The sequence below is a fragment of the Canis lupus genome, chromosome 30 (genome assembly GCF_048164855.1).
Source record: "Canis lupus baileyi chromosome 30, mCanLup2.hap1, whole genome shotgun sequence".
Classification (NCBI taxonomy): domain Eukaryota; kingdom Metazoa; phylum Chordata; class Mammalia; order Carnivora; family Canidae; genus Canis; species Canis lupus.
This window is the reverse complement of record NC_132867.1, coordinates 37329682-37349962: the sequence shown is the minus strand read 5'-3', so window position 1 is coordinate 37349962 and position 20281 is coordinate 37329682. Positions and strand designations below refer to the sequence as shown.

The 20281-nt window shown below is 42.1% G+C and overlaps 2 protein-coding genes across 6 annotated transcripts in view; both read left to right on the top strand.

The window, feature by feature from the left end:
• BRWD1 (bromodomain and WD repeat domain containing 1) overlaps window positions 1–6767 on the top strand; it is a 119283-nt gene extending 112516 nt beyond the window's left edge. For both annotated transcript variants that reach the window (XM_072806994.1, XM_072806993.1), the window contains exon 42: window positions 4745–6767. In XM_072806994.1, the coding sequence (XP_072663095.1) occupies window positions 4745–5133 (389 nt within the window). In that variant the 3' untranslated portion in view covers window positions 5134–6767. The remainder of the gene's footprint in view (window positions 1–4744) is intronic.
• Window positions 6768–8496: 1729 nt separating this feature from the next.
• Window positions 8497–20004, top strand: PSMG1 (proteasome assembly chaperone 1). 4 transcript variants are annotated; one of them, XM_072806995.1, is made up of 7 exons: window positions 8497–8692; window positions 10169–10275; window positions 11679–11830; window positions 13791–13853; window positions 16131–16329; window positions 17538–17674; window positions 19790–20004. In XM_072806995.1, the coding sequence occupies exons 1-7, from the start codon at window positions 8559–8561 to the stop codon at window positions 19862–19864; spliced, it is 867 nt and encodes a 288-aa protein (XP_072663096.1). In that variant the 5' UTR covers window positions 8497–8558; the 3' UTR covers window positions 19865–20004. The 4 variants fall into 4 exon arrangements, with proteins under 4 accessions (XP_072663096.1, XP_072663097.1, XP_072663098.1 ...); XM_072806996.1 differs by having other exon boundaries at window positions 8513–8702; XM_072806997.1 differs by having other exon boundaries at window positions 8529–9612.
• Window positions 20005–20281: the final 277 nt, after the last annotated feature.

Sequence of the window (20281 nt, the reverse complement as noted above, 5' to 3'; positions counted from 1 at the left end):
TGAAAGATGGGCCTGAAAGGGGGTTGTCCTTGGATTACCTGTGCCCTGATGCTTTTCATTAGGGAAGTAATAAAGTAGATTGATAACCAGTGTTTATTCTGATACCTTATTCTGCCCAATGGTTTGAAATGCTCTGAGATCTCTCAGAAACTTCATTAAACTCAGAAACCAATATTGCACTGTATTTTAACTAAAATTTAAATTTAGAAAGTTTATTAAACAGATACAAGATTACTGGATTCACACTTCATAAAGGTTTTATCAGATTTTTAGAAAAAAAAATTGCAGTGGCCATCACAAGTCTCTGAGAATAAGAATGGCCATTAACAACTTTCCTGGGGATGAGCGACGGCTGTAGAGTGATGAGCTATTAGCTGTTGAAGCAAAGCACAAGTTCTATGGTGCCCATCACTGAGTGTGTGGGAAGACTTAATGGATGAATTTAAGTTCATCCATTCAGCCATAAAAGTGACCAAGCTAGTGAGGAACAAGTCTTGATTATGGAATTATTTCAGACCATCTCCTGACCTGAGGTGGCTATTACTGTAGAAGCTGACTTCTCAGTGTTAACTCCAGTGTTCAACTCCCCCAGAAAAGAGAAAAGCATCGGGGAATTAACAGAAAACCTGTTAGCCTACAGTTACCCTCTAAAGAGACTTCCTAGCGTATGGAATCTTTTTGGAAACTTGTGCTTTTGGAGGGATGAATATCAGTGATAATGCTGTTTACTTCCTGAGTTTTGATCATTTCATTGCTTATCAGTGAAGGGCAGAGAAGGAAGAAGTTATCTTAAACCAGCTCCGAAAAGCCTTACTTGAGAGAGGGCACTATGATTTGCAACTAAAAGGTTTCCCCTCTGTGGATTTATCACCAACCACAGCAGCCAGTGATGTCAGTATTTCAAAAGTATGTGAAATAGGCCAGTACATTTTCATTTTGATTCAGACATGCTTTCACCTTTTGCCATTCTCAGATTTGTTTTTAATATGCCAATGGAAAAAAATAGTATGCCAGTGAAAATTCTGATGAGATTAAAAATTCTCATGCTCCTACAGCAATGATGGGAAGTTTATTTTGGATTTAGGAGAACAATTTTGTATTAAGTGTAATTGGAATATGATAAGTCCTTAAAATATAAAAACTAAAGATAATTGCTCTGAGTCAAAACTGTAATGTCTGCATCCAAGTTTCTCTTCACCACAGACTGTCTTAGAACACACAGTGATACAATTTAAAGTGGTCATCTAGGTAAACTGTGATGGAGTACTACGACCCATGCAAAGTTTTACTCTGTGAAGGAGGTTGCCACCATACCCAAGTAGGGAATTATTTATAGGGAAGCAGCAATGCCTCAAGCTCTCGTTGCTCCCAACCCCGTGACTGACCAAGACCATCTGGGACAGTAGGACTTGGGGGATTGTACTGACTTGTTAGTATTAAGTGACGCTATCACAAATGTATTGTTAGAGCAGTATCCTCCAGAAGTTTAAGCTTGTGCCCTAACACATAAATTGGACTTCTCTCTAACCCTGAATGATCCTGTATATATTTCTAAAAACTGTAGTTTGCTCAAGAGGAATAAAGGCACTTTATAATTTACCAAGTTCTCAGTAATAAAATTAACGCTGACTTATATGTATGCATTATTATTATTTTTTTTAATTTCCCACACTGTCACTCTTCTGTCTTCCTCAGATTGCTTTTGTCCTTATCCTGTGACATTCCCATTTGAGGTCTGAGCCTAGACTTAGAGCTTCATCAGGTTGCGTGGCTGTGCACAACAGAATTGACTCGCCTATCTCCCCGCCCTTGACCTAGTTCAGATATTTGAAGTTCAGATTTTCTTAAAGGACTTTAAAAAGCCTACTTAGATTTTCTTCTGTAGAATCTTAACTGTTTTCCCTTATTTTGGATTACAAATAAGCATTTATTAAAATGAGTTAGGGTTAGTATTTACTGGGTTCCTAAATTGTGTTAGTACATCAAAAAGGAGTTAGTTGCTGCCACTTACGTCCTTTTGATCCACAGAAGTGTTTACTTGTGATAGGATTTTATCTCTAACTGGGTATGTTGTTGGGAATGAACTTGGTTATCTACTTCTAGTGTGGTTGCAGCATGCAAGTGGATGTAGTTGAGAGATGCTGGTGTATCCTCGTCCTTCGTAAGTCACATTTCACTTTAATTTTGTTATGTATTTACAAGAATTTTTGTCTGTCATAGCATATTATTTCACATTCCAGTATTTGCCTAACATTGATTTAATGTGCTAAACTGTCGCTTTGGATCTAGAGTTACTTTGCAGAGACCTTAGTTTGTGATTTAAACATTCCTGAGCAAAGGCCCTTCGAGGTAAAACTCCGTGGGCTGCTGTACTCATGGTCTCTGCTGCTTGTGCAAGTGACTGCGCGGAGCCCAGCCAGGCGGGGGAGGCTGTGCTGCCCAGCAGTGTGTGATGATGAGCTTAGCCTGTGAAAATGCCATTTTTGCAGTGCCTGATGACCTACGTTGAACAAGACGTGTTCCCCTTAGAAATAGAATTTCACTGGAGAAGTATAGAAGTCACTTAATTGGCAGAAGGGATTGATGTGCTTGTGGGGGGTTGCTTTTAGTACTTAGTTCCTGACCTCCTTTGGGAGAACTCTTAACAGGTCTTGGAGAAAGCAGAGGCACATCTTTGAAGTACGTTTCATAGACTTAAAAAATCTGAAGGGCTTTCCCTTTCGAGAGCAGAAGACTTTTTCTCAAGTCTCAATTAATGAACATGTCAATTGACGGAAGCCCATTTTCACCTGTACTCATTTGTGCTTGCTTGGTGGCAGAAGGGCAAACCTCTCTGTTCTTAAAGGAAAAACTAGGAAGGTTGGTGGTGGTTGGGAGCTTCACTGCGATAGAATAATAGCATCACTTGAGAGCTGACACAAAGGGTCCTTATTTTCTCATCCTTAGTGGTGAAAGGGCACAAGTGGCAGAGTCCAGATGTGGAGTGTGGGTATCTGAGAGGTCTTATCCTTAGCCTGTTTTTACCAATGGCTGAATGTCTACAAACGAGGTGGGGTCCCACAGACCCACCTCCCACCCCTCCCAACCCTCAGCTTGTGTACCTTTAAAACCATTTTACATAGTTTGACTTAATGTCCCCAAGGCTAGGTTGCCAACAGATAAAGGCCTAGCATTCAGGGGCTGATGGACACCGGGTGCATTTTTATCAAGAAATACAGGTTTTGCCTGCTACCTAGAAGTAGGGCATTCCTGTGAAACTTCATAAGCCAAAATGGCATAAAGCAAAGATGCAACTACCATTAATGTATATGGAAAAAAAAATTGGAAGGCATTTGCAGACCCTGAAAAATCACCTCTCTGGTTGCTCTGATACCTTAGGACACATCTTCACTAACGGATGCACAAAATCAGAGTGGAGGAAGCCCAGATGCTCAGATAGTTCAAGAGCTCTGGTGGCAGGGGGAGGAGCTTGGTGGGCTGCTCTTTGTTCAGGTGTGTGCTGCCTCTGTAGAGGCTCCCTGAAAAACGAACACCAAATGCCATATTGCCCCCACCTTTTTTTTTTTTTAATGGAAAAGCTCTTCAATTTCTTTTGTGGCTAGCAAAACCAAGTAGGTCTTTTGTAAAAGCGAAGAGCTTAATGTGAACTTTCAAAAAGCAGAGAACACCCGCACTTTTGCCCTAGAAGCGTATTAATTGATCCTGTATTTGAAGTTTGAAAATCTGGCTTTGAGACATTGGCAGAAATAAAAATGATTCGAGCCCACCTAAGCTGTTAAACGTGGAGGGGTGGGCGCATCGTCATGTGGCACATCATGTGGCTCCTCAGCACAGCTAGCGTGGATCCCAAGCCACACTTGGGAAAATTGCCTCTCCGTAGTGGCTTTCGTCCTGTCCTTTGTCTGGTGGATCCCTCCAAGGTTCCTAGCTCAGCAACAATAACACTTCTCAATGGAAGCTTTCTTGCCCCATGACTGTTTGGTTTTTGAAGTGCGTTTCTCAAGCTCCATACCGCGCCCCCTACCCCCCCACCTTTTAGTTTTTACAGCAAGTAAAGTTAATATGTGTGGACTTTGTTTTAGAATCTTTATCCTGATCCCTCGATGCCTGGCATATACCCAGCTCAGAAAATATTTGAATAGTAAGGAAACCAGGATTTAATAATTTGTTTTGAACAATGGATCTAGGACTAAAACCGTATTTTAGATAAAACTAATAGGCAGTTCCTTTTTATCTACTGCTTCATGTGTGTTTTGACTAAAGGCTGATGGAATGAAAACTTCAGGGACCTTCTTGAAGCAGAGCTGATGCCGCGTCCGCATAGTCATAATGGCATTGCCTTCTCTTTGAGGTTCTAGGAAAATTATCTCAGAACTCCTGTTGAATATCCTAAAGTAGTTCAACAGAGAATATCTGAAATGATACCAAGAATTTAGTGCTTTATGATTCTCAAGGAACATTCTCACAAACCTGATACTGTTGAGACAGTTGTCCTTCCAGATTAGAAAGTATACCAGGTGGCATAACTACCCGAGACTTCCTTTTGTTGATCAGGAAATAGGAGGTTCAATGTCAAGAACATGTAGTATCACTCACTGATGAGAATCACTTGAGTTTTTTTACTTATTTAGCAATGTGAGTAGTTTTAAAATTTACCATTTAGGAATGTGTTATTGAGGAATTGTAGTAAAATCTTGTGTTAACAAGGTTTTTGCATTTACATGAACTTTCACTCATTTTTCAGAATCTGTTCCTAGAGACAGAGAACCCAATACAAAAATGAGAACATGCATGCATAATCAGAAGGCTGCAGTGCAAATGCCTAGTGAGACTCTGAAAGCAAACATGGTGCCTGAGAAAGTTCTCCGCAGATGTGCCGCTGTGGCTGCAAATAAAATAAAAATAATGAGTAATCTAAAGGAAACGATTTCAGGACCAGAAAATGTCTGGATTAGGAAGAGCAGCAGAAAGCTGCCCCATCGAAATGCTTCTGCTGCGGCTAAGAAAAAATTACTGAGTGTTTATAAAGAGGATGATACAACCAGAAATTCTGACAGTGAAAAAGAGCTAGAAGACACTAATAGCAAAATGCCTTTTTTAAGGCGGTTCAGATCCTGGAAAGAAACCGCATAATAGTGACCATGGAAATGTGGAAGTGGGATTTGAAAGCAATCGGGCCACAAGAAAACTGGCGGTTGCATTCTGCTCTGAGCGCCAAAGTTAATCCCTGGTTGGCACCTTTTCCAGGGATTTTCTAAAAGCCATAACCCAGCAGGTCACAGTGGGAGGAAGCCTTCCTTCCAGGGAGCCTTTGTACAGGAACCCACTACAGAGAATCTGAGGGGGGAACAGATGTTGAAGCCTGTAGTGCAGAGGTGGAAAGAAGAGACAAGTGGCCTGTCCTAAGGCTGTTCCTTTCCAGAAAGGAAGGGCGTTGAGGAAAGCTCTTGATTCCTTAGAGGAAGAAAATAATGGGAAATGCACAGGGTCTGTAGCAAAAACTTCAAGGACTGAAAAAAAATGTCAACATCACAACCTAATGCTAATTTTGAGGGTTCTGCATCAGAGAATAAAAATTCAGACCAGCATGGCTACGGTGTCATTACTGAGAAGTAAGAGGGAAAACTCTAAGTAGGCACATTTCCAGAGGAAGTGCCATTGAGCCTATTTGACCAAGCAAACACTTTAAATATTAAAGACCCAATCCCTATAGTTCACAACTTCAAAAGCCAAAAAGCAAACTAGAAGGACCCGGGGATTCATTGATGGGGATGGTGATAAGTGAGCTCTGAAGTAGAGTGGGAAACAGGCAATTAGTGAAAACCCATTAATGTCTTATTTTGTCTATAATATTGGAATTCATACTGAATGGTGACCTCTTGATACGAGTAATTCAGGGAATATATATTTTTCTATGAAGGCAATGAATGTGACTATCACAACTTCTTTTCCTCATTTTTACTTGCACATAACAGCATTTACGGAGATGCCGAAACGTGCCTCATGATAGGCAAGGTCTTAGGTTTAATCAGTTAGAAAAGGTACAGATGAAGATCAAAACAGTCATATTTTTGGATGATAACAGTGACATCCTCTTACATTTCTCTATAGCACCTTAAAAATTAGTACTTTATGAACACTTTTAGCAAATTAATTACAGTCTCATCACAACAAACTTATGGCAGCATGTATTGGCTCTTCCATTGTGGCCTTTGCTAGGATTAGAAAATCTGATCTTGATACTGTAAAGAATTCTTTGCAATGAGGTTTAATTTGTTAACAGGTATTTGTTGAAGTTAAGATCGCCAGATTAAATGAATGCACTGTTAAATCTTTTTTTAACACAGTAACATGCTATTGAAAAAGTGAATTGTTAGAAGCAAGTTGTTTTCCCATTTAAAATTATCTGTGAATATTAATATATGATTTGCATGTGTAAATCAAAAAAGTAAAATATAGAAACCTAAGAGTTTCTATTCTTTTTTCATTAAAAGACTAATGTAATGCATATATTTTGGTTATACAGATAGACCCAAGTGTCTAGATTACTTGAGAAATTTGTGGTTGCATGTCTGCTTAAAAAAAGGCGTTTTGTCGTTTTCGTTTTTTTTTTTCTTCCCCTTAGCATAAGCCGGAATATTTCTAACCTACAGAGTCTGTGTCCTTTGCTCTGTTAATATATACTTTCATCTGAAATACCGATACCAGTATCTTGTTACTACAGGTGAGGAAAGGAAGAATTCCTAATAAACTAATATTTTTAGGCGCATGGGGTTTGATTTTTGATTGCTAATGAAATGTTTAAATCTATTTCCTCTCCCATATTTACCCTTAATTTTACAGAAATTTCTCACTGGGGATGTTCTATCCTCAACAAATACCATAAAATGAATATATTTAAATATCAGCTAAGACTCTTTTATGCAAAATTTTGTCAGTTTCTGTGTAATCAAATAATTTATTTTGAATTTACAGTGTTCTGTGATGGGGTTAATTTCCAGAAGATGTCACCAGCCTTCTTTCATAACAGAATCTCTGCTGGTATAGTGTTTAAATTGAACATCACTTTGCCTTTTTTTTTTCCTTAAGTGCTTTGCCTAAACTTACTGTAACTGCATGAAATAGCATTTGTTGAAAACTTAACATTATTGTAAAACTCTGAAGTGTACACAAAATTCAAATCACGGCCAAATGTATTATGATTACCCTGCTCATAATTTTAATCAGCTTTCTAGAAATGATTTCTTCATAATGTAATTGTGAAATCAAATCGCGGTAAATTTTACTGATAAATATGACAAGTTAGTTACTCGACAAAAGGACTAAGACAACGTGATAGCCAAACATCCTTTTTATTCTGCAATTCAGGCATCCTATAAAATAGAAAATAACCCAGGAGTCTCCATGCAGCTTAGAAACATCACCCTGGTAATCTTGCTAACAGCTAGCTACACACCAGGTTTCCTAAGCTCTCACCGGATAGCAATTTGGTCATGTACTGTTGATGCTTACATGTTCAAATTCTGCTTCAAAACCCGAATCTTTATTTTGCAGTAATATGTAAAATCGCTAAGGCGGATTTAATGTAAATGTTCTTGTTGATACTATTTCTCCACGTCTCAAAGCAAGGTACTTGTAGCAGCTTTCGGAGATTCTTCTGAATACCTCAAGCAGCCCTGCCTGACCCCAGACGAGCACTCGGCAGGTCGGGGCAGTGCTGCACAGTTTTGCGCAGTGATGCAGTGTTGCACAGTGTTGCACGGTGCTGCGCAGTGCTGCACGGTGTTTGCACGGTGCTCCGCAGTGCTGCACGGTGTTGCACGGTGCTGCACAGTGTTGCACGGTGCTGCGCGGTGCTGCCCTGTGTGGCGCAGTGCTGCACAGTGTCCTCTGTTTTCGGTGCAAAGCCAACGGGAAGGGATTTTTACGTTTCACGGCCAGAAGTTCTGGACGCAGCCCTTGGCTCGGGCGGGCGCGGCCGCCGCCCCGCACACTCCGCCTCCCAGCGCGCTCTAAAGAACAGGCCGATTCGAGAACTGCATTCTTTGCTCATTAACGAGGAGAAGGCGGAAATAAATTTTGTATCGAAACGGCCACGTTTTAAAAAAAAAAAAAACAACTATTTTTGCATTCTCACGAACTCTTCCGGATCGGCTTGACAATCATCCGCTTTTGAAATGTGAAATTCTTATTGCCGCAGTAAAAGTCGCATTTTCTACCACCACGAAGCGCTGTGTTTCTTCCCGCCCTCGCACCCCCCCGCCCCCCCCGGCATCCCGCAACGTAGAAGGGGCGCGGACACCGGCTGGAGGCCGGGAGGGGCGGGAGGGGCCGCGCGCCGAGGCACCTGCGGGGTTAGGGACGCCCCGCCCCCCACCCCCCCCCCCACCCGCTCGCCTCTCTAGCCCGCAGTCATCCCACCTCTCGGTGTCCCCGCGGGCTTACGGCCCGGTGCGCGTGCGCGCCCGGGGGGGCGTGGCGAGGCCCGGCCGGGGGGGGGCGGGGCGCATGCGCCGTGCTGGGGCGCCGCGGCCCGGCCGGCAGGCGGTGAGGGAGGCATGGCGGCCACGTTCTTCGGCGAGGTGGTGAAGGCGCCGTGCCGAGCCGGGACTGAGGACCAGGAGGAGGAAGAGGAGGGCAGGAGGGAGACGGCGGAGGACAGGGAGGTCCGGCGGCAGCTGGCGCGGAAGCGGTGAGGCCGGGTCGGTGGCTCGGAGCCGCGGGCCCCCCCTTCCCGGGCGGCCGTCGCGGGCGTGGCCGTCGGCCTCGTAGCGTCCGCGTCGGGATCCGTAGCAGGTGGACCCGCTCTCTGAGGCGGTGGGAGAGGACCGTAGGTGACCCCTGACCCCGGCCGGGTCACGTGCGTCGGGCAGGTGTGGCAGAACGCGCCCGGGACGCTGCAGGCATCTTGGTGCGAATGTGCAGTTAGGACCCCGGATACTCACGTCTTCGACCCCGTGGCCGGGGGTGTCCACCGGGACGTTGGACAGCGACTTCGTGGAAGTCGGAGGCCTGACCTGGTGCGCGCATCGCGGGGAGAGCAGCGCCTCCTCCTCACCCCGGCTGAGGCTCCTGGACCCCAATGGAAGGCGTTCCACGCTCTGCATGGCTCTCACTTAACCCGGGTGCCCATTACCTGCGCTCTGCAGATGCATCTTCCTTTATTTTATTTTTCAAAGATTTTACTTATTTATTCGTGAGAGACACAGGCAGAGGGAGAAGCAGGCTCCACGCAGGGAGCCTGACGTGGGACTCGATCCCGGGTCCCCAGGATCACGCCCTGGGCTGAAGGCAGGTGCTCAACTGCTGAGCCACCTGGGCGTCCCGATGGATGTTCTTTTAGAGGCACCGTCAGGTGCAAGTTCAGTATTTGGCTGTTAGAAAGGAGGCGCTTGCTCTTTCTTTCTTTCTTTTTTTTTTTTTTAAGATTTTATTTACTTATTCATGAGAGACAGAGAGAGAGGCAGAGACACAGGCAGAGGGAGAAGCAGGCTCCACGCAGGGAGCCCGACGTGGGACTCGATCCCGGGGTCTCCAGGATCACACCCTGGGCTGAAGGCAGGTGCTCAACCACTGAGCCACCTGGACGTCCCGATGGATGTTCTTTTAGAGGTGCGGTCAGGTGCAAGCAAGTTCAGTATTTGGCTGGTAGAAAGGAGGTGTTTGCTCTTTCTTTCTTTCTTTTTTTTTTTTTTTTTTAAGATTTTATTTACTTATTCATGAGAGACACACAGAGAGAGAGGCAGCGACACAGGGAGAAGCAGGCTCCAAGCAGGGAGCCCGACGTGGACTCCATCCCGGGTCTCTAGGATCAGGCCCTGGGCTGAAGGCGGCGCTAAACCGCTGAGCCACCCGGGCTGCCCCGCACTTGCTGTTGCTTACTGCCCGCTGTACCCACCTGTCCCGCCTTTCGGGGATGCTAAGATGGTTCAGTGAGTCGTGTGGACCTCGCTTGTGGAGTCCTCCATGAACTTTGCATTCAGACGGGAATAGCGTTGCCCGAATCTGTTGTTTCCTTAGGTGATAATTACATTCTTTCTGAAATTAAAGGCTGCTTATTGTTTATTACAAAGTCATGCCTCTAGTGTCCTTTCTCTCATAATAGAGCACTAATTGGATCTAAGTTGCTTTGTTTTTTTTTTTTTTTGTCTTTTGTTTCTTGTGTTAGGGAGGTGCGGCTCTTTCGAAGACAGACAAAAACATCTTTGGAAGTTTCTCTGCTGGAAAAATATCCTTGCTCCAAGTTCATCATTGCTATAGGAAATAATGCAGTAGGTGAGTAGACGTGTGTTAGATTGGACTTCTGTTGAAAGAACAAAAGCTGTGAGAGGTGGGTGGGAGGGATGGGGTGACTGGGTGGTGAGCATTAAGGAGGATGCTTGATGTGATGAGCACTGCGTGTTCTGTGCTGCTGATGAATCACTGACCTCTACCCCTGAAACTAATAATACAGTATATGTTAACTAAATTGAATTTATTTTATTTATTTTTTAAAAAAGATTTTATTTATTCATGATAGAGAGAGAGAGGCAGAGACACAAGCAGAGGGAGAAGGAGGCTCCATGCGGGGAGCCCGAAGTGGGACTCAACCCTGGGTCTCCAGGATCATGCCCTGGGCTGCAGGCGGTGCTAAACCGCTGAGCCACCCAGGGATTCCCCAACTAAATTGAATTTAAATAAAAAACTTAAAAAGGAAAAAAAAAGAACACAATCCAAAGTTACTTATTTCTTTACATCATAAAATATTTCAAATGTCTGTTACTTTTTTTAGAAAAAGTTAAAGCAGAAAATTGACTTAGAAAAGGCTACAGTTTTTGAGTAAACTTTGAGTAATATCTGTGCCTCCTCATGTGATACCATCTTTTTAATAAACCTAAAAAATAAGATTTAAAGAAAGTGTTCTTTGGTTCAGGAAGTTGTAAATCCTGGGAACTGGGTTTACGGTTTGTTCCCGTATCCACGTTTCCTCCGGCTTCTGGGCCTGTTTGGGCCAGACTTCAAGGGACAGAGGGGGGGTGTGTGTACATGGCCCCCTTCGAGCCATGGTTCTTAAATGGTCTTGAATTAACAGGCTCCTTTGAGAACATGATGAGAGCTCTAAAAATAACAGTGATGGTTTCTAACGTTTTTGAACACTTCAGTGTGAAGGTCTGCACATACATGACTGACTCCATTTGATAGATTAATGTCAGAATAGTGCAGAGCTCAGCTGAACAGTGTACACGTGCAAGTGCACAAACCTTTGTCATTTTACAGCTAAAATGTACAGCCTGTCATTTCACAGGCTCTGGGGGTGGGCATTTGGGATCTCTGGTGAAGTAGATCTCTTCCCCGGTCAGGTAGCCCTAGTGCTTGCAGGACATAGTAAGTACCTGGTAAGTAACTACTGACTCGTTTATATGAAGTTCTACCTCCTAAAATTTTCCAGCCCAGTGTAAACTTCATGAAACTGTGGTAAAGCATGTCAGTAAATCTGTGTTGTCAGGTCCTCCTCTGAAACCATCTGTACTTAGGGCATGGCCTTTAATTTCTTGAGACCTCAGTTTCCTTTTCTGCTAAGTGGTGCTGTAAGGTCAGTGGTCTTACAGACTCTCCTAGAATAACTTGAAATTATTTTTGGTTATAGAGCATGCAACTTGCAGAACCAGGCACTAACTTATGTGAATTGTTTTTCACAGCATTTTTGTCATCCTTTGTTATGAACTCAGGAGCCTGGGAAGAAGTTGGTTGTGCTAAACTCTGGAATGAATGGTGTAGAACAACAGACACTACACATCTGTCCCCTGCAAAGTCCTTCTGTATGTTTTATCATCTAAAATCGAATCCCTCGGTATGTGGGACTTGGATGCTTCAGGGGGAGCCATTTAGGCGTCATTCATGTGTTCGTTTGAATTTCATGTTCCTGTATATCTGCTTTTGGGCTGAGGAATTCTGCCTGTAGGCAGTGCTAGTGCCCTGTATTATTTGTATAAATATTAACATGGCATACACAGTGTTGGTAAAGCTCCTAGGAAGTTCTGATAGAACTTTGTTAGAAAAAAGCCATAGATTGTGGACATTCAAATTTTGCTGTCATTCAAAAAATTATTTCACGTGGTAACTCTGACTGTGCAAAAATGTGTTCACTCTGTGAAAGCTGGAAGTTTGGTATGCCCAGTATTTAGCAAATGCCTGGTACGTCCTAGAAACTCAGTTAATGTTTGTTGAACAAAAGAATGCTCTGTGCATTCTAAGCATAATTCTCTTGACAGTTGAGCTTTTACCCTACCTCATTTGTCCTGATTTTTAAGTCCTAAGAGTCATTCCATAGCCAGTGCTGAGTGATTTCCTTGTGTCCTGTGCATTCGAATCTTAATCTTGGGTCCATTCAGAGAACACAACATAGTGGGTGATGTGAGAGTCAGGCAGATGAGGTGACCTGGCAGGTGACGTGTCTCTCCATCTGCTTGTCTGACAGAGAACTATTCTGTACTTGCTGAGCACTTGAACAAGGGCCAGGGCAGGGGTTCAAACGATGGAAGAAGCCACTAATTCCCTAATGTTATAATTTGGCTTATTTTAACTAGGTAAGGACCAAATATTAGCCTTGTAAACTCTACGGTCTTATTTTGTAATACTTACAGATTTTATTTTTTATTTTATTTTATTTTATTTTTTTCAGTTTGTTTTTTTAACATGTAATCCAAAGTTATTTAACTTTCCATAAGGATTTTTATGTACATCCAGCATTTATAGGAAATAATAATGAAACTAAGCATGTTTTTGATCTGGTCTTTTTTTTTTTTTTTTTTTAATTTTTATTCATGATAGTCACAGAGAGAGAGAGAGAGAGAGGCAGAGACATAGGCAGAGGGAGAAGCAGGCTCCATGCACCGGGAGCCCGACGTGGGATTCGATCCTGGGTCTCCAGGATTGCGCCCTGGGCCAAAGGCAGGCGCCAAACCGCTGCGCCACCCAGGGATCCCTGATCTGGTCTTTAATTGGAAAGGTTGCACTTTAGAATAGATTGTGAAGGTCCAGTAAGGAATTTTGGTCACCTCGTCTAGTACCATTTATTAGGTATGTTTTGATTATGCAGAACCTGCTTGTGTAGTCTTTACATATCTAGTCTTTTTCTTTTCCCCCCACACCCGTGTACCTTTTTTCCCTTCTGTGATCCCCTTGGGTAATTGTTAGCATTTCTGGCAGTGTTTTAGTAGAAGACATTGAGTTCTCTGGGTAGTATCATTCCAGGAGCATTGATAATCAGGAATCCATCCTTTAATGGCATTGTGGCATTACAGATTATTTCATTTTGAGCATATAGGTTGGAACTTGGTTTCTAAAATAATACTATCTTCACAGGCATCAGTACCATTTTAGAATGCCATTTAGACTGAGTTGCTGTCAGATTGGCATTCACTAGCATTTGTGTAATACTTAGTTTTACAGTATTTATGTTTATTTTGCATTTGGTCTTCACAGTGTATGACACCCAGAAGGGCAGCAGGCCTGGTATGATTCCTGTGTCATAAAGAAGACTCTGGTAGCTTTTACTGGTAGTATCTTAAGTGCCTCCTCTGCAAACTCTTGTGGTCACTCCATTCCTGTGTACTTCGTTCTGCTGTTAACTGCCAGTAGTGGCTTCATTTTTAAATTTTAAAAATAAAGAAATAAGCCAATAGCAAATTCAGAAAACAAATGTTATCTAAAGGTTATTTTAGAATTCAAATGATATGTATATGGTGGTAACGTGGAGTATGTATAAAATTCATTTGACCTGACAAAAAACTTGGAATATGATTTTCTAGGTTGTCCTCTGTCAGTGCAATTGCTACGTTGCTGAAGATCAGCAGTATCAGTGGCTAGAAAAGGTAAGAAGGGAATGAAGACTGGTGGGCTGCTTTTTTTTAAGGGTTTGGTATCTTAACACTTGAGCCTACACAGTCAAATATGGAAGCAGGAAAGTCTTTGTTTTTTTCTTAAAAATATTGTAGTAATTTGTTACAGAATATCAAGAATAGAAACAGATTTAACAAATTAATCAATGTGCTAAAGACTTAGGTCATAGAAGCCTAAAACAGTTGAATTCTTCCTATCTCCCGTATTGTTACATTTGAAAGAAAAACAGGCTACTCACATGAAACAGAACAAGGGCATGGCTAGTGGTGCAAAATGGCCTGACAATGTGGACTGGTGGCTTGACCATGCAGTCTGGTGGGAAATGTGGACTGGAGAGATGCTGGCTGGGGATGTGTGCTGGGGATACAAACTGGAGAGATGGGCACTGGGGGTACAGGCTGGAGAGATGCAGGCTGGGGATGGAGGCTGGAGAGATGCAGGCTGGAAAGATGTGGGCTGGGGATGTGGGCTGGGGATATAGGCTGGAGAGATGCGCACTGGGAGTATAGGCTAGAGAGATGTGGGCTGGAGAGATGTGGGCTGGGGATGACTCTGGGCTTTGAGGCAGGAAACAGACGGGAGCTGGATTCAGAGGGTTGGCACAGAGCTGCTACTTGTTCCAAATTCCAAAATATTACATCAGTTTGTCTTAGGATGGTTTAATTGAGTCTTCATTTTATGGGAAAACTGTGCATGTTACATGCCCAATAAAACATACTTTTCAGTGAAGAATTTAGGAGTTTTAGAGAATAATCATAATTTTGGCAGGTGCGTATTATTTATAAATGAAGTAGGTCTTATATATGTATATCTCAGCAACATTTCAGCTTAAATTTTAGGTATATTTCTTAGGTATTAAAATTAAATTCACTGGAAATAAAAAATTTGGCGTACACTTGTTTTAAACCAGATTGGCATACTTGAAAACATTTTTAAAAAGTTACTAAATACGCTTTATTAAATGAGGAATTATTCAAGAAGGTCTGTGATCCTTTTCACAATCACATGTGATTTTGTGTTATGTAGTGGTGTCTATTTTTCTGAGGAGAGTCCGTAGCTTTCCTGAGTTCTCAGAAGAGGAGGAAACTGCTTTGTTAATTTGTGTTTTTTATTTTAAGTAGGATGACTGTTCCATCAAAACTGTTATTTTTGTACTCTGGGACAAGTTTTCTCTTCCAGACTTTAAAAACTTTTTAATCAGTATTTTTTTTTCCTTAGGGACACTCTTTGTTTCCCTTGATGTTTGGTTTCTATCAGCCACAAAATCCTCAATACCACATACAGTCTAACGGAATGGTCAAGTGTGGATTCAGACTATAGGTGTTGTAGGGAGAATGATAAATTAGGGCTTGTGAGTAATGTTGTATTTTTTAGATGGGATGTACCTGCTGAAGTTAACTATTTTGTGTTTATTTACAAAGCTGTGAGCTAATGAAATTAGTCTTACAAATCATTAATGATGTGTAAAATCTTTAGTTCTGTTGTTACTGGAAACAGCCCTTCTTTTCTTCTTTTTCTTCTTTTTCTTCTTTTCATAAAATACTTCCCAACAAGGTGGAATGGCCTAAAGTCTACTTTTTTCTTAAAAAAAAAAAAAAAAGAAAAAAAAAAAGCTTTTTTTTGTTTACATCACCATAGATTTTAAAAGCTGAAAAGGGTCCTTGGAACTTCATGAAATACACACTTAGGAGGAAATAAAGGTCTAGAGTGATTGAAACTTGCCTATAAGTGAAATAACTTTAAAAGTGCATTTAAGAATTAAGGCACTGATACAACACCATTATGAATATACTTTGCGGCTTAGAAGCATCTTCATTAAAGTGTTCTTGAACACATGAGTACATGGATTAGGGAAGGGGGGATCACTTCATTTTGCCAATACACTGCTGGTCTGAATGTGCTTGAGAGTGAAGCAGTGTTCTAAGAAATAATCTGTACTAGAATAGGTCTCTTCATCAAGCAGCTGGTTTACCCTAGAAGCCAGTCCTGGTGTTATCACAGGACTACTGCTTAGGTGGGTAGTATTGTCCTCAGCTGAGGAATGTGACTTAGAAAGGTCACCATACTGGAAGGTGACAAAACCAAGATCAAACCCCGGTGAGGGGACAGCAAAGCCTGTGTTCTGTTTTTCATTGGACACCTCCACCTGGATACTGCTGTGAATGGTGTTAGGTAAAGAGCTAGAGGAATGTTTCTATTCTGTAACAGAATTATGTGTATGTTTTAATTTGAGGTCAATTTTGCCTTAGGTCTTTGGTTCTTGTCCAAAGAAGAATATGCAAGTAATTATTCTCACGTGTCGACATGTTACTGACTATAAAACTTCAGAATCTACCAGCAGCCTTCATTCTCCTTTCCTGAAAGCCCTAAAAACACAGAATTTCAAAGAGCCTCCATGCTGTCCACTGCTTGAACAACCAAATATTGTACATGATCTTCCTGCAGCAGGTGGTATCAAAATTTGCAACATTTACATTATATCTTGTTGCTTTGTTGGTTATTGGTTATTACTTTGACTATTAAGGTCTTTTTAAGGTAGTTCATTCATGATGATTGATACCAGTGTATTGCTATTAATCTTTAATGTCTATTGTTCCTAGTATGTTGTGTTTGGTTTGAGGTTTTTTTTTTGTTTTTTTAAAAGATTTTATTTATTTATTCATGAGAGAGACAGAGAGAGACTGAGACACAGGCAGAGGGAGAAGGAGGTTCCCTGTGGGGAGCCCGATGTGGGACTCGATTCTGGGATCCCAGGATCAGGACCTGAGCCAAAGGCCGATTCTCAACCACTGAGCCACCCAGGTGCCTCTGGTTTGAGTTTTAACATTGTTCAGACACACAGTTATGATGTGAGAGTAGGTCAGGGTTCTTTTTTTTTTTTTAGATTTTTATTTATTTATTCATGAGAGACACAGAGAGGCAGAGACACAGGCAGAGGGAGGAGCAGGCTCCATGGAGGGAGCCCAATGCAGGACTTAATCCTTGGACCAGGATCACGCCCTGAGTCAAGGCAGGCATTTAACCACTTAACCGCTGAGCCACCTGGGCTGCCCTAGGGCAGAGTTCTTAACGGTTAGGTTGGAGAGTTGCACTGGTTCTTTTTGATTTGTGATAACTAATCATGTGAGCCAATGTTAAATGTAAATCATTGGTGCATGAAAAGTGGATAAAATATGTTTTCATTGTCAAAATAAGTTACTGAATCTTGATAGTTTCTTTACTATTTTTTTATTCCTGTTGCTAATTATCCTCTAGCATCACATCGAAATGAAATTGTCACTTACTTTTTGATAGCTAATATGTTATATAATTGTTATTTGTTAATAAGTATTTTTTCCCCTTAAATGTTGTTTATTGGAATAAATGGCTAATTTATATTATTATATTCAGTAAAGTTTTAATCTTGTACTTACTTAAGCTGTGTCTCAGTATATTCAGGAAATGCAAAATAATATTTTCAGAGCGAGAAATTACTTAGGGAAAATAAATTGGCTTTGAAAGAAAATACGCATTTATAAATGGTTTGATATATCAGGGAACACTTTGAAGGAGGCAACAGAGACAACTGATTTTAAAAGTATCCTTTATTGTTTAGAGGTGTTTAGTTTAAAATCACCTAGTAAAGACTGAAGTGGGCTTTTCTTTGTGTTACTTAGTTCTGAGTTACTGCCAAGTGTGGAAGATCCCTGCAGTTCTGTACTTGTGTTACACTGATGTGATGAAGTTAGACCTGATCACAGTGGAAGCTTTCAGGCCTATCCTTTCTTCCAGAAGCTTGAAAGGTTTGGTTAAGGTAAGGTTTCAGCTCATTGACTAACAGCTGAGTTAGAATGAATTTAATAACAAATGGTAAATTTATGGTACCGATTTAAAAGTTAAGCAACACTTAGAGATCTTTTTTTCTTAAAGCGTTCTGGTCTGGCACTTTGAATTAGATTGTCACCCTCTCTTTTATATATACTTCTGTAACTGGAGAAATGTTTTGTTCATGCTTTTTCATGGTAGATCAGTGCAGTGCATTGATATAAATCCCAGACGGCTCTGTAGAAAGATGCTTTGACTGTTTAGGAAGTTTCTGTAACTAATTCATTTGGAAGGTTGTAATACTTAAGAAGGCATTTTTGAGCACAGCATGGATCAAATTATGAACAATTATTCACTTAATTTTGCATGGGACTGGCTGTGTGAAGGCGAGATAAACCTGTTTCCTTCTGTCCATTTGTATGTGTCCGTGAGCTCTTTCCCCAGAAAAATTCATATTGAGACATGTACACAAGAAGTTTTGCCTGTACTTCCAGATAGTTAGGAACTCCCGTCCTTTCCCTAAGAGACTTTCTGAAAGTGCATGGATCCTGGGTGAGAACTTGTCTTGTACAGGGAAGAGACTACACCAGCGTTCCCCAGAGGGAGTCCTCTTTTAGTCTGGAATGGCCATTGGTGTTAAGACACCTTTTCTGGCAAGGTCTGTTGGACTTAGCTTATTTCACAGACCTCATTAAATTTGTTTGCTTGCTAGATGATCAGCTCCGGGGGATGGAACCGCCTTTTTCCATTTTGGTATCCCCAGGTCATCATGTACCTGGCATATAGGGGAATGCATGCCCAGCCATTTGTTGAATTAGTAAAAATTAAAACTAAGGTTGTATAATTCAAGCATAATTTCAAATTAGCTGGAGTCATGGATAATCTTTCTGACAAATTGAGTTATTTTATAGTTAGCGTTGCTTTCAGAGTATGTTTGGTTTGCTAATAGTTTGGTTTGCTTCTGTGGCTCACGGTCTGGCTCTTCCCACTGCATCGTGAGAGCAGGGCCTGTGGCTGTTTTGTTCCTGGTGTGGCGCGGTGCTCCGCACGCAGGTGCCCCAGAAGCACTGGCACTTGTTGGGAGAATTGTAAATCATCATGTGGAGTTTAAGTCCACTTTAGTCTTTTAGGAGTATTCCTTTTATTTATTTTTCTTTTTTTAAAAATATCATTCATTCGTGAGAGGCAGAGAGGCAGGTAGAGGGAGAGGCAGGCTCCCTGCGGGGAGCCCAATGCAGGACTTGATCCCTGGGCCCGGGATCACGCCCTGAGCTGAAGGCAGATGCTCAACTGCTGAGCCACCCAGTCCCTAGGAGTATTGTTTGAAGAGGGCTTAGAGATAACTCCTTTTAATCTATTCATTTCTCCCTGGAAACAATTATTTGCGGAGGGTGCAGTGGCCATTTGAAGAGTGCAGTTGTCTCTCAAACGTGAGCAGACACGGTCGTCCTGAGTTCACTCCTAGTCTCTTGATCTGAGGGTGGCATGCAGTCAGTGACATGGAATTTTCTTGAGTGCCTCCAGAGCCATTTTAGTACCGCAGCCTGGAGGCGGTGCAGGCCACTTACTGTGCCTGCCAGATGGAGGAGAGCACGCAGTTGCATGCCTGCCAGAGCAGGGTGAGGTTCATATGAGGAGAGGTGGCAGTTGAGCTGGATCTGAAAGATGGATCCTCATGGGCAGAAGTGGGCAGAGGGGAGGGAGCGGGGAGTGCAGGAATGGGCAGGGGCAGAGCGCCTCTGAGGAGAGCGAGTGCGGAACTGGGTTCAGAGGGGCTCAGAGGGGCGGGAGGGCTCCTGTGGGAGAGAGGCTGGGCTGGAGTGTCGCTTCCCGCCAGAGGTCTGGGACCTCTGGGACGGCGGCGTGGAGGCTGTGAGACACCACCAGAGAGTTTTGGGCAAGGGGAGGACAGGCTTTGATGTTTCATCTACTTCAACACTTTGGGGTGCTGAGATGCTCAGATGTGTTACCTCCTGAAAGAGGAGAATCAGGGCAGGGCCTGGTCCCTTTTCCGGTGCCATTCTTTGTTTACGTCCCGACAGGGTAGGGATTCTGACTGAATTCTCCATCTCACTGTACTGACGATTTTTTTCTTTTCTTCCAGAATATTCCCCAGAGCACAGAAATATTGAAGAAATTGATGACAACAAATGAGATTCAGAGTAACATTTACACATGATTCCAAAGATTGCTTTGTATCAAGTGTGTTATTACCTATGCATTCCTTCAAGGGAAGCAGCAGTATGGTTTTGTTGGTTACTTTTTTTTCAGGGGGGTACTTTGGAGGTGTTCAAACAGAATAAACTTATTTTAAATTCATTGTAGTTTTAGTTCCTTTTTTATGGTGGTGCCCTGGACAACTGGAATAATCCAGATGCTTTTCTTTATCCACTAGGTGGGAGTATTGTTTAATTTGAATATTTTACACTAATGTAGTTAAATTTTTACGAAGCTGCAGATAACAGGTTTTGGTAATATGTACGTGTAGTTTCTTTAGTGATAGTTTTGTGTTATCTGAAAATAGACTTGGTGATTCTTTTTTTTTTTTTTTTTTTTTTATTTATGATAGTCACAGAGGGAGAGAGAGAGAGAGAGA

What these genes read in the sequence shown, in the direction of transcription:
- PSMG1 (XM_072806995.1), top strand. Translation starts at nt 8,559, where the DNA reads ATGGCGGCCACGTTCTTCGGCGAGGTGGTGAAGGCGCCGTGCCGAGCC. An exon ending in TATAGGAAATAATGCAGTAG is followed by an intron (nt 10,276 to 11,678) that starts GTGAGTAGACGT and finishes TGTTTTTCACAG; the next exon opens with CATTTTTGTCATCCTTTGTT. An exon ending in GCTTGAAAGGTTTGGTTAAG is followed by an intron (nt 17,675 to 19,789) that starts GTAAGGTTTCAG and finishes CTTTTCTTCCAG; the next exon opens with AATATTCCCCAGAGCACAGA.